Source organism: Phocoena sinus, chromosome 13 (assembly GCF_008692025.1).
Source record: "Phocoena sinus isolate mPhoSin1 chromosome 13, mPhoSin1.pri, whole genome shotgun sequence".
NCBI lineage: Eukaryota > Metazoa > Chordata > Mammalia > Artiodactyla > Phocoenidae > Phocoena > Phocoena sinus.
In genome coordinates this window covers 21091088-21104126 of record NC_045775.1, presented here as the reverse complement: position 1 = coordinate 21104126, position 13039 = coordinate 21091088, and the positions used below count along the sequence as shown (strand labels likewise).

Sequence of the window (13039 nt, the reverse complement as noted above, 5' to 3'; positions counted from 1 at the left end):
GGGTGTTCAAAGAGCAGCCTTAGACACTAGCCATGGAGGTGGGCTTAGGCAGGTACCCATGGGGTTTGAGGGAAGAATCAAAAGAGGAGGACGGGTGGGTGTCCAGTGTGGAGGCGAGAAGAAGAGTGAGCTCACTGAAGCAGTTTGACCCACTGTGGTAGTTTCCTATTGCTGCTGTAACACATTGCCACAAACTTACTGGCTTAAAACAACGCAAACTTCTAATCTTACAGTTCCGGAAGGGGAAGTCTGTCAGGGTCTCACTGGGCTAAATATGGTGTCTGCAGGGCAGTGGTCCATTGTGGAGGCTCTAGGGGAGAGTTTCTTTGCCTTTCCCAGCTTCTAGAGGCTGACCGAATTCCTTCGCTCATAGCTCCCTTCCACCTTCATAGTCAGCAACGGCGGGTCACGTCCTCCTCAGATTGCATCACTCTGACCTCCTGCCCCCTGCCCCAATTTTGTGGACCCCTGCAATTACATTGGGCCCACCTGGATAATCCAGGATACTCTCCCTATTTTAAGGTCAACTGATTAGCAATTTAATTCCATCTGCAGTTTAATTCCCCTTCACCATGTAACCTAACATAGCCATAGGTTCTGGGGATTATGACGTGGACATCTTGGGGGAGGTGTTATTCTGTCTACCACACCCACTTAACCAGCAGGGTGAGGTCTCGGCCTGAAAATGAACATTGGGCAACGCAGGGAAACTACCTTATCTTTTACTATATCTACCTGGAATGGTGGGGGGGAAAGCCTTTTAAAATTAGGTACAGAAGTTAAAAATCATAATGATAAATAAATGCAGGCAGGGAACTCGTTGGAGAAGAAAAGCAGAATAAGATCAGGAGTCTCTGTGCATGGGGGTGGGAGACAAACGGAGGAATTGAAGTGAATGAGGAACGAACAGACACAGCTTGCTTATTTCAGGCTTATAACTGGAGTCATCTGAGAAGTGGTGGCAGTCTCAGAGGAGGGTCATGGAGCAGGGCCATGACAGAAACACAATCCCCGTAGTATCTCAGGCATACTCAGGATGGCAAGGAAACATCTACCAGGGCTAGTCTGAAGCTAGAGGAACGTTCTGGAGGTCACACCTCTGTGGTCTTTGTAAGTGAGCCCTGAACCCTGAGTCAGGAGGTCTCAGTTCTAGTCTAGTTTTTTACCACCTTGAGCAAGCCATGTCACATGTTGTTCTCAGTCCTTTCGTCAGTAAATGCAGGACTGTTCTAGATGACAGCCAAGGCTCTGTTTGAATGGGCCCGGTATCCACATGCATTTCAGCGCCCTTGGGGCCTCCGGGACACTGGTTATCGTGGCCCTTGGCCGGCACACACCAGGATTGCAGGGCTGTACGGAGGATGTGACAAGAGTTCCTGGCTCCCGTTAGAGCCTGTTCTGTGGAAGGAACCCCTTGGACATTGCTTTCCTTCTGGGCTTCAGTTCTTAGAGCCGTTGCTCTTTGTAGCCCACTCAGCTCTGTCACATGAGCCCTTGTCCGCAGCTGGATCACTGTTGTGGGGCGTATGAGCTTTGACAAGGGTGGGGGACAATATGCAGTCATACTGGCCCAAAGGGGACTGAAACAAAGCACCTCTCAGCCAGGCCCCCCTGTTACCCCACAGCTGCTTTACTGGGCTGCCCATCATCACGGCCATGGCCCTGAACTTTGTTCCTCTTCAGGGAATGGCAAGCCCTTAAAGCCCGGGCATCAGCGTTGGGAGATGGGGGCTGGGTCAGAGCTGGGCTCTTGAGGCTAAGCCAGTGGTGGTTTCTGGGCCCGAGGGAGGACGGCAGGGGTGCTGTGCTCCATGGCCATCGCCTCTGGAGATGGGGTCGCTCAGGAGAAGAGCACTGAGAGCCAGGCTGTGGCTCAGTGGAGGGAGACGTGGTATGGACTTTTACCACACAAGTTTATTTAAATAAAAGTGAACACGTATGCAGGCTGGGTGGCCCGAGGGGCAGGGGTTGGGGAGGCGGGCAGAGGGGAGGCAGACGTACAGGAGGGTCCAGGCAGAGAATGTGTGGTATGAACCAAGCTGCAGGGGGAGTGGCTGGGGGCCTCGGGGCAGTGCTGGGCTTCGGTGCTGGGGTCAGGGGGCCGAGGGTGGGCAAGCCTGGTGCCAGGAGGTCATTTTCATCCCTCACGTGCTCCCCTCACTCTCCCTGACCACCGGGGCCTAAGGCACCCCCTCCTCAGTCACCCTATCCCTCTCCTGACATCAGCCTTTCCCTCAACTACTGGGAAGTCAAAAGACAAAATAAATAAGAATCGGTGAGTCCTGCCACAGCCCTGGCAACGGGGAAGGGAGGCCAAGCCAGACACGCTGCCCCAGAGCCCGTGCTGTCAGCCCTGGGAAAAGAACGGGTAAAGTGCAAGGAAAATCCAGTAAGTAAAAATATACCAATGACTTTGTCAAATATACAGCTGCTGGCTGTCAGGGGAGCAGGCGGCTGGCTGGGGTGGGCGGCAGCAGCCTCCTGGGAAGTGTTGGCCGACACAGCACAGAGACCACGGAAATAAATAGGGGTGGGGAATGGGCAGGGGTCCCGCCCAACTGGGCCTCTGCCACAGGAGGAGGGGCCTCTACCTGCTCACCTGCCCCCCACCCCCCAAGCCCTGCTCGCCAGGCTCCCCAGGGCCACGGCACTGACACAAAGCACCCGGCCAGCTGGCTGTCAGGGAAGGATTATAATGTGGGCATGGGAGCGGGGTGAGGGGCACGGCAACCGTGCAGTCAGCCAGGGCTGGAGCCGCCCTCAGTACTCGTCCTGGTCTTCCTGTTGGTGTTCCTCGATCTCATCGTCCTCCGGGGGTGCAAATCCTTCCTGGAGGGCGGAAGGGAGACAGGAGGTGAGCCAGGCAGGCAGGCTGAGGGTGCGGACTCCTGAGGGTAGCTTGGGAGCCAGGGCCCAGGTTCCTGTCCTACTTGCCCTGCTCACGCCCTGTGAGACCTTGGGCTGGTGACTTCGGCTGGCTGCCCTCATCGGCCCACGTTCTCCAAGGCCCCTTCTGGTGTGAGGGTCCGGCGGGAGTGCGGGAGGCTCAGCAGGCACTGGCGGGACTCACCTCGGTGGCATAGAGAATGCCGATGATGCCCGAGATGACGGGGCTGTTCTCGCTTTCGTGTTCCTGGCAGATGAGCTCAATGTCCCGGAGTTTGCTGAAGTAGAAGTCGCGCTCCTTCTCCAGCCCATCCACTGTCAGCTTCAAATCCAATAGCTGCTCGGGGAGAAGGTGGTGTTCAAGCCAGAGACCCCTGCCTCGGACTCCCTTCCCGCCCTGACGCCCCGGGGGCCTGGCTTTTGTGGCGGGGCTTTCTCAGCTGCCAGTGTCCACGCCACTCACCTGCTGGTTGAGTTCAAGAATCTGGGCATCGGTCTCATGGCCACCATTTCGGGCCGATGGAGGATTCTTCCGGAGGATGCAGGGTGGAGCCACGTTGCTCAGCCGGCCGGAGGTCTGCATATTTTTGGGGCCTGTGGGGGACGTCCTCTGTGGAACTGCCCAGAGGAGAAAAGTCAGATCGGGGCTGCGTGAGCCCACAGCTCACGTGGCACGAGACAGCCTGGTGTGACTGCGGGGCAGGCCCATGCGAAAGGCAGGCACTCTCGCCCTCCCCACCTCCCCCTCTCAGGATGGGCATCTACATCTAGGCCTCAAGCCACGGCCACACGTGACACCACAGCAGTGGGGCAGCCCTCTGGCAAGCCTGGGAGAGCAGGCTCTACAGGGAACTAAAGAAAGTGTAAGGTGTAGGCAGGGAGGAGAGCTGGCCTGAGGGGGAGAGGAGGGAACTGGGATGGCGAATTTGGGGAGCGGGGCTGGAGGGTTTAGGGCCCTCTCGCACTGACAGCCTGGGCCTGGGGAAAAGTAGCTGGCACGGGGTCTCGCTGGGTCTTCGCTAACAGATACCCCAGCCCACAGCCATCCTCCCCGGGGGTGCCTTCTGGAGGAGACCACAGAAGCCTGCCCCTGCCCCTCTGGGCTCCCTGCCTCAGGGCCCTCTGCCGGGCCTGATTCAGGGACCCCACTCCTCCTCTGCACACCCGGCATGCTGTGGCCACTTATTGTCCAGCTATGGCGGCTCCCAGGACTGAGCTGCTGATGCAAAGCAAGCAGAGGAGTGGGGGCAGCCCCAGGCGGGCAGCAGCACACACAGAGGAGCCGCTCTGCTATGACGGGTTCAGACGCGTATGGGGCTGCGCCTCTGCTCTCGCCAACCTTCCCATCCCCCAAAGGCCCTGTTGCTTTTTCCCCTTCTCCTCTGGAACCCAGACAAAGCCTCGTTTCCAGAGACTCATCTCTTGAGGACTTAGGGCTGTGGGATTTTGGAAATGCGGGAAGATATGGTCAAGCTCGGCCAACTCCCATCCCCGGGGAGTCAAGTGGGCAGAGGGCAAGAAGTGTCTGTAGTGCCGGCCCAGGCCCTTGGCCTGGATGGACCTGGACAGAGGAACCAAGCCAGGGGCTGCCCCATCATCTTGAGGCAGAGGAGTTGGCTCGGGCTACAGAGGGAAGTGCCCCGGGGCCTCCCATCACCAGCTGTCACCTTGGCCGGTGCCGGCGGCTCTCCTTTTGTAGCAGTCTCTGGAGCCCTCTCCTCCCTACTGTGATTCCCCCTGGTCTAAGCGGGCAGCAGGCAGCGTCATCTGAACTCCGTGATAACAGTCTCCTCTAGGCTGGCAGGGCCGGGCCGGTGGCCCAGGGGCCGCTCCTGGCTGTAGAGCCCTTCCGGCCCGGCCCGCCACACTCCCTCCCCCAGCTCGGGCACATTACCTGCTGTGCCAATGAGTTTCTTGGATTTGTTGAAGATCTGATCACCTGGATTAGGAGGTGGTGCTACGTCCTGGCCCTGCCGCGCCAGCAGAGGGTTGTAATCCTTTCCGTCATAGTTTGCGTCAAAGAATTTCTTAAACCACTGAATAAACTCAAAATTATCTTGGAATTTTCCTTTCACTAATTTCTCTACAGGAATGATCTGAAATAGACCACATAAGCAGAGAACTTTAATCTCCTGCTGCCGCAGGGCTGCCTTTCTCTGTGAGAGGGCCACTGCTCTCAGGAAAGCCAGCCCCCGGGCTGCAGCATCCTCCACCTCCTCCACCTGGCCCCCCTCCCGTGCCACCAGAGCAGATGGGTAGGCTGCAGGCCCTTTCCTCCAGGCACAGGAGGACGTGTGTGGGGAGACATCCCTTGGTGCTGTGCCTGCATGTGGGGTGAGGGCTGCTGGAACCAGGGTCCTGGGCCGTTGAGGCAGTCGAGTGAGCCAGGAGACTTTTCTTGGGCCTTACAGAGGAGGAACTTAATAGGACCGATATACCGAGGCTCAAGTGCTGGGGTGTAGGGTCCGGAGAGGAGAAAGGGACAGGAATGTCATCAGGATGGGATGTCAAAAGTTGTGGGGTTTTCCACTGAGCCTGGAGCTGGGGGAACACGCCCCCTGGAGAGTCGGGGTGGAGAGAGGCGTGAGAACTGGATTGACCCCAACAGCCCCTGCTGCCCTGGCTGGCGGGCCATCTTCTTTCCCAGGGTCACACAGCTCCTCGGGGCCCCTCAGAGCGCAGGCACCTACTTTATCAACACCCATCTTCTTGAATGCTGCTTGCAGCACCTTGAAGTTGTGAATATACTCATGCTCTAGCTTGGCCTGGAACTTCACCTTCCTCAAGTGCACACAGCCAGGGAAGAGCATGTCCATGAACTGGCAGTAAGCTGCCCCTGTGGAGAAACACAAGGTGCTCGTTTTCACTTCCCCAGGCCAACTGGGGCCACTCCCCCAAACCTCTCCGTCTCCTCTTCTCTCTCTCTGTTCCCAGAGCCGGGGCCAGACTTCCCAAGGGTGAGAGCAATTGCCATTCAGTGATGCAATTATGTACCAGCACCATATCAAACACTGCACGTATGGGCTTTAATCCTAACCGCAACCCTGGTTAGATAGCTGATGTCATCTCCATTCATGGATGGAAAAACTGAAACCTAGAGAGGTGTGGTGACTTGTCCAGGGTTGCACTACAAGAAGAGCTGAGATTTGGACCCTCCCCCCCGCGAAGTGGCTAGGCTGGACCTGGTGCACGTGACCTCTGGCTTCACTGCCTGTCCCCACTGCTGCTCCCCTTCTGTAGCCCTTTACTGTGCCTCTCCTGCTCTTCGCTTTTTTTTTTTTTTTTTTAACACAGTAACCTAACCTCTCCTTAGGAAGCTGTGGGTTGTTTTTTTTTTAAAAAATAAATTTATTTAGTTTTGGCTGCATTGGGTCTTTGTTGGTACGTGTGGGCTTTCTCTAGTTGCGGTGAGCAGGGGCTACTCTTCGTTGCAGTGCACGGGCTTCTCATTGCGGTGGCTTCTCTTGTTGCGGAGCATGGGCTCTAGGTGCACAGGCTTCAGTAGCTGTGGCACATGGGCTCCGTAGTTGAGGCTCGCGGGATCTAGAGTGCAGGCGCAGTAGTTGTGGTGCACGGGCTTAGTTGCTCCATGGCATGTGGGACCTTCCCGGCCAGGGCTCCAACCCGTGTCCCCCTGCATTGGCAGGCGGATTCTTAACCACTGTGCCACCAGGGAAGCCCCTGCTCTTTGCTTTTTACTCTTTCCATCCCACGTAGACCCCTATTTCCTTACTCCAACTCCAAACACTTTGGCTAGTTGAGGGCTCTGCAGCACTCCTCCTTAATCCCAGTTACAAGCTCCGCTGTCCGCTGTGGCTGTTCTGCCTCCTGCCTACCCCCCTTTGTCCCCCCAGCAGGGCCCACTTCCCCCCGATTCCCAGCCTCCCACCTGAGCAGAGCTGCTCTATCTTGGTATAGTTGAGGTGCAGGGAGTCATTGACCCATGCGAGCATATCATGGCGACTCAGATTCTCACTGGTCACAGACGTGGAGTACACATTGACGGCCATACCCCAGCTGTAAAGAAAGAAGAAAGGCAAGGTAAGACCCCGAGGGGCTTGTGCTGTTCTTGAGCCCGAAGGAGGGGGAGCTGGAGGGTCTCTGGGGAAACGAGAAGCATCTTCCTCCAGGCCAGCAGTTTACCTCTTGGAGAAGGGGTACTCATTCACTCTTGAAACATTTGGTGAGTGTCTACTATATGCTAGACCTGCACTAAGAAGTGGCGAAGTCAGATGTGGTCTCTGCCTCCAAGGAGTTTACAGACAGGCAAATCCCCACAGCAGGGAGTGACAGGGCAGGAAAAGCAGCACATGCAAAGTTCAGGGATGGCACAAAGAAGGGAGGGATCCCTTCTGCTTGACAGGGTCAGCGAAGACTTCAGAGCAGCCTGAAAGGGGTACGAATTTTCTGAACATACAGGGGATGGGGTAGAAGGGCAGTGCAGGCCCCAGGACTATCAAGAACAAAGGCATGGCTTATTCCGGGACTCTGAGCTGTTCAGCAGGCCTGGGGAGCGGGTGTTTGTGTTGGGGTGTGGCGCAACGAGACTGGAAGGGGCTGGTAGCGACGGGCTTTGGTTACCATGAGGAGGAGTCTGGACTCCCTGTTTAAACAAGGGAAGCCATTAGAGGATTTTAAGCAGACAGTACTTGACCAGATTTGGGTTCTAGAAAGCTGACTAACCTTCGCCTCTGCTCCGACTTCATGCCCTATAATCCCTGTGGCCTGCTGGCCCATCCACAGGCACCTAAATTCCGCTTATCCAGAAACTTCCCTCAACACATGCTTCTGCTCTTGTATTCATTATCCCAGTGAAGGTCACCACCAGGCACCCAGTCACCCACGCTGGAAACCTGTGGGGTCGTCCCAGACAGCTTACTCCCCCTCATGCTCAGAGCCCATCATTCAGTGAGCCCGGCTCCTCTGCCTTCCCAGTGTGTCCTGCTCTTCGCCTCGCCTCCTGCTGCCTCGGGGTTTCTGCATCCATTCTCCCCAGCCAAGGCTAGCAGAAGCCTCCTAGGGGGCCTTCCAGCCCCCAGGCACTCCCTCCCCTAGTCCATCCCTGACACTGCTGCGGTCAGAATCTATGTGAAAGCAGCCCTGGCCACGCCCCCCTTCTCCCCCCCCCCCCCCCGCCAGTGGGTGTAAGCGCCTCCTTACCCTCCCCCATCCCCACGCAGAGGTCAAGTGTCAGTTGTCATTACTGACTTGCACTGTTAAGAGAGAGGAAAATGTCTCTTGTAACTAGGTCTTTATCATAAATGGAGAAACAGGACTGCGTATTTCACCAGTTGTGAGAGTACATATTTCTGGAGTGAAGAATATTTAGGTTTAATACGCAGATTGTCTCCCCGAAGGAAGAATACACCCAGCCCACTTCCGGGACCCCTGTGGGCATCTGCTCTTATAATGTGACCCCCTCCCCATCACTTATGAAGCTCTTCAATGAGCCCTCCCTCTCCAGCCCTGTCTTCTACTTTGATCCCCCAACTGGGAGCCACGGGCAGCTCTGTACTCACCCTCTGCCTGGAATGCAGCCGCCACCCCCAAAGTCCACTCATTCTCTGCTCTAGAGGTTCTCAAACTGTGGTTCCTGGAGCAGCTTTGGTGCTCTATGGGCATCAGCTTGTTAGAAATTTCAAGTTAGAAATTCTAATTCTTGAGCCTCGCCCTAGATCTACTGAGTCAGAAACTGTACTTGACCAAGAGGGTCTACAGGCACAGTTAAATTAGAGAAGCTGCTTTAGAGAAGAGGCTCAGTTGGTATCTGCTAGGCTGTGCTCCCCCACGGCCTCACCCCAAGTATATATAATGGAACCTCGCTAGATGCACATTTAACTTCAATAAATTTTTTGAAGAAAAATCAAGAAACCCTCTTGTTTATTCTTAGTCCTTCCTCCTCTTAAAAATAGACCTGGTCCTTCATTGCCCAGGGAAAGAGAAGCCAGACAGAGCCAAAAAGCCAAGAGCAACAAAAATTATCATCTTGGCAGCTCCTAAGGACTCAGGAGCTGACAATTCCAGAGATTTCTGAGGGTAATTTTGACTGCACTTGAGTCCCCTCTTACACAGTGGTTTTGAGCCACCGCCCTGTAAGCTGACCCTTGCACTAACCACTGGACTTGCTGAAATGCCTGCCTCCCTCATCAGTAAGCATCTCAAAGCCAGTAGTGGTGTTTCTAGGCCTGTCACAGGCAAGGTATTCAGCAAATTTGTTGAATGACTAAGTGACACCTCCTCACCTTTCCTCCTCTTTCTGAACCATCTTTTATCACCTTCTGGCCGGGACCCTCCCTCCCCTACTCAACCTTCTGGACTCAGCTTGGGCTCCATCTCCTCCAAGACACATTCTCTGAGCCCTGGTGCGGGGAGACATGGCCTTCATCTGTGTCTCTCTGTCACCCTGAGCTTACTCAATCATGGCGTTGATCACATTCTCCTGTCTGTCCCTTCCACCTGACTGTAAACTCAACGGCCAGGCTGTTTCATTCACTTTGGGGTTCTAGATCAATTCTCAGTGAATGACAATCACAGAGACTAGAGTTAGGAGAGCGCTTCTTAATTTCCAGGGAACTCACCTAAAGTAACCTCAGCAGGCGTGGCAGGAGCGCCTGGACACCAGACTTGATTAGACAGGCAGATGGGTAGGGTCAAGGCAAGTGCATTGTACTTTGATGAGTATTTAGTTAGGGACTCTGAGAAATAGAAAGATTTGCCCTTGTCATCAAGGAGTTTATAGTCTCACTGGGGAGACCAACACACAGGAGAACAGTATAACCAGATGCCCCAAAGTGTGGTGAAAACGGTAGGTGCTACAGAAAGTCAGGAAGGAGAGAGCGTGCACAGCTGGAGAATGGATTTGAACGGCCCCAGTAAGAACGGTCAGAACCTGCCAGGCCTTCGGGGGTCTGCAGAGGCCTGTGGGATCTCAGTGCAGAGGGGACAAGCCATTCTCGATACTGGCCTACCACAGGCTTTGGGACTCATTTCTCCATGAGGTCTTGGGGGCTGCTCTGTCCCTGTGCTCCTGGGGTACAGAGTCTGGGCTGGTCAGGGGTGGTTCTGGGAGGAGTAGGGTGGTCTTAGGTTGGCCCTGGGAATTCCTGAGCCACTTTAGGGATTTTTCTCCTGTTTACTGTGTACGAGTTTCAAGTGCTGGTTATTGAAGAAAGGCAGAGGCACTGGTCCTAGTCTAAACTAATCCTCCAGTTTCTGACTGCAATCATTTGAGCTTCAAGGGTCTTCTAACCTGAGGGCAGATTTCCTGTGGTTCCCTAGCCTCTCTAAATATTATATATAACCACATCATGTATATTATTACATAGTATATATGAAATTATATATAACACACTATATAAATATACATTAATATATATGTATATATAACATAGTACATATTCATATATAGTATGTATAACTATATATGATACACTACCTATGATATATACCAATCTATTTATACATAATGTATAGTATAGTTGGCTCTCAGTGTCCATGGGAGATTTGTTCCAGGACCACCGTGGATAGCAAACTCTGTGGATGCTCAAGTCCCTTATGTAAAATGGCATGGTATTTGCAAATAACCTATGCACATCCTCCTGTATACTTTAAGTCATCTCTAGAGTATTTATAATACCTAATACAATGTAAACACTATGTAAATAGCTGCTGGTTCATGGCAAATTCAAGTTTTACTTTTTGGAACTTTCTGGAATTTTTTTTTCAAATATTTTCCATCTGTGGTTGGTTGAATTCATGACTATGGAACCCATGAATACGGAGGGCTGACCGTATAATATATTTAGTGTTATATCTATATATATGTGCGTGTATAGCTATATATTTTACAGTTATTTTATAGCTATATAATTTAAAAACTCCTCCTGGTGCACAACAAGGTATTAGAACCAAAGTCCTCATCTGATGCATGTGCTTGGCTGGGATTGCCTGGCCTGCATTGCAATGGCACAGGCTGGGATATTGGGGTGTTTTGCGACCTCCCTGGGGTACAGCGTTGGCTATTTTCCTCCTTGGTACGTATGAAAAATCTCCAGTCTCCCTTCCAGAACACAACTAAAGACCTTGCTATCAGGGCCCTAAGAGTCACCAAAAGCTACACAGGTACTGGAAAAATGCCCAAATCTTCTCAGCTTGGCCAGACATTCCCAGCTCTGTCCGTGCCTGATGATGGAAGGGCATTTTCCACACCTTTGATTAGTCTGAATTTAGGGTCCCCAAAGAGCCAACAGTGCCTGTAAGGAGAAAGCTGGAAAAAAAGGCTCCTCTCAGGGCCAAACCAGCAATTATGCTTTCTACCTCCTGTGGCGCTTTTGGGGAAGTGGGTGTGAGTGGGCAGTTGATAACGTGGAGCAGAGCTTTGTCTCCACTTGCGACTGGCTCTGGTTCTTTCAGGTGATGCTACCCTCTGGCCCAGCTGAGGTCCATTTTGGCTCAGGAGGACTCATCCAAGACACTTGGGGGTCTCTGCAAGGATTCTCAGTCACACTTGCTTGGGCGGGGGCGGGGGGGGGGGCGGTCACGAAGAAACCAGCCTCCTAGTTCCCTTATTCCTCATCATGGTGGGGAGGGCAGGATGCCCTTTTAATTTTCCTCTCCCAGATTTGGCCCTATAAATACAACTAAATTATGGCCAGCAGGTGGCACCCAGGTCCTGGGCAAAGACTCCTTTAAAAGTTTCTCCCATCCCCAAATCCCTCTCTCCCTAGCTCAGTTTAGAAATGGGAGAGCCCCTAACTTTGACCTTGTCCCTCAAAGAGGAAGCCTGGTTTGGTCAAAACCTGGTGGTGTCAGGGCACGGGCTTGAGTGGAGTCCTTGTTCCTGACCCAGGTGTCCTCTGAGAACTGAACCAGCTGGAGTGGCCTAGGGCATTAGGCCTACTCGAAGATTCTGGACTCAACTAAACCAACCTCCCGCTTCCCCAAAGCCATAAGTTAAGCTCATCAACGGGTCCAACTTCTGACGACTTACTGTATTGGGGGTTGACTCAGGCCTCGATTCAAATCAGAGCAGCTTCTGGGGGCGGAGGCGGCATATAAAGCATTTGCCCAAGCATCTAGCCCTAAGTGGACCAGTTGCCTCCAAATCCAGCAGAGACAATGTCTGAGACAACTCTTAAAGTTGACTACACCTGTAACCAAGGGCTGCTTCACCTCCCCTGAGAGAATGGTAGGCAACCACCCAGAGGAGGCAGGCTCTGTTCCAAGGGCTACAATAGCAGGGTCTTCCAACCCCGTCCCTGTGACACTTCCTTTCCTTTCTCTTAATGCTCAGTGGCCTAAGTCAGAGCAAGTCATCCTGCACTAGAGCTGTGCAAAATCAAGTAGCTCTTCCTTCCCTGGTGCCATGGTGTGGGAGGAGCGAAGGCTTTGGGTGCAGATGGCCTGGGGTCATGCTCTGCCCTTGCCAGTGGTTGATCCTGAGTCTGAGCAAGTGGGTGCACCCAGAGCCTTCATCTCCTCATATTCGAAACTGAGATGATGACTAAGGCTTTTGGGAGACAAATGCTATAATCCACAAGAGTAGCATTCATGGTGGGAACTTCAACCACCATGGCAGACCAGGAGAGAAGCTATTGGAAGGTGGGCAGGCCTGAACGTACCCCTCCCGTGCACGTCCCCACTGAGGGGGAACGACCATCGCCTGCGGGGGGGCAGGTAGAGTCGAGTCTCGGGGACGCACAGAATGAGAGTCTGCACAAGAGAGGACAGAGACACAGATGTGGAACCTTGTCAGGTTTGTTCTGGACGTTGTTAGGTAGACTTGCTGGTGGAAAGGTTAGAGTATTAAATGAGCAGTCTGTCAAAAAGGCATGGAAATAAAACTGGTGGATTGGCTGTGGTGGGGGAGGGGCTCTGAGAGCAGAGAAGGGCTGGGCCTGGGGTTGAGGGAAAGTAGGCTGAATGATTCATAGACTCCAGTTTCAGAGGAGGGGAGCACATGCCACTTGGCCAGATGACAGCTGTCAGCCACACGGGCTGAAGAAACATCATTTGAAAGGAACATAAAGTGACATGGCTTGAATGTGCCCCCCAAGACCAGAACTGCTTTTGAAGCATGAAGGATCAGTAAGGAGACACCAGGCCCACTAGTGCCACAGACACAAACGTTCTTTTCCCCACATGTCCCAGCAGC

General features: G+C 53.5%; 1 protein-coding gene across 2 annotated transcripts in view; it reads right to left on the bottom strand.

The window, feature by feature from the left end:
- Positions 1-1894: 1894 nt before the first annotated feature.
- MAPRE3 (microtubule associated protein RP/EB family member 3) overlaps positions 1895-13039 on the bottom strand; it is a 48609-nt gene continuing 37464 nt past the window's right edge. Inside the window, exons 2-7 of one of the 2 annotated variants that reach the window (XM_032652692.1) lie at positions 6776-6903; positions 5577-5722; positions 4826-4982; positions 3350-3504; positions 3071-3223; positions 1895-2829 (exon numbers count right to left, since the gene is read on the bottom strand). In XM_032652692.1, coding sequence (XP_032508583.1) covers positions 2761-2829; positions 3071-3223; positions 3350-3504; positions 4826-4982; positions 5577-5722; positions 6776-6896 — 801 coding nt within the window. In that variant the 5' untranslated portion in view covers positions 6897-6903 and the 3' untranslated portion in view covers positions 1895-2760. Of the gene's footprint in view, positions 2830-3070; positions 3224-3349; positions 3505-4780; positions 4983-5576; positions 5723-6775; positions 6904-13039 lie in introns of both variants that reach the window. The other variant, XM_032652693.1, reaches the window with a different exon arrangement.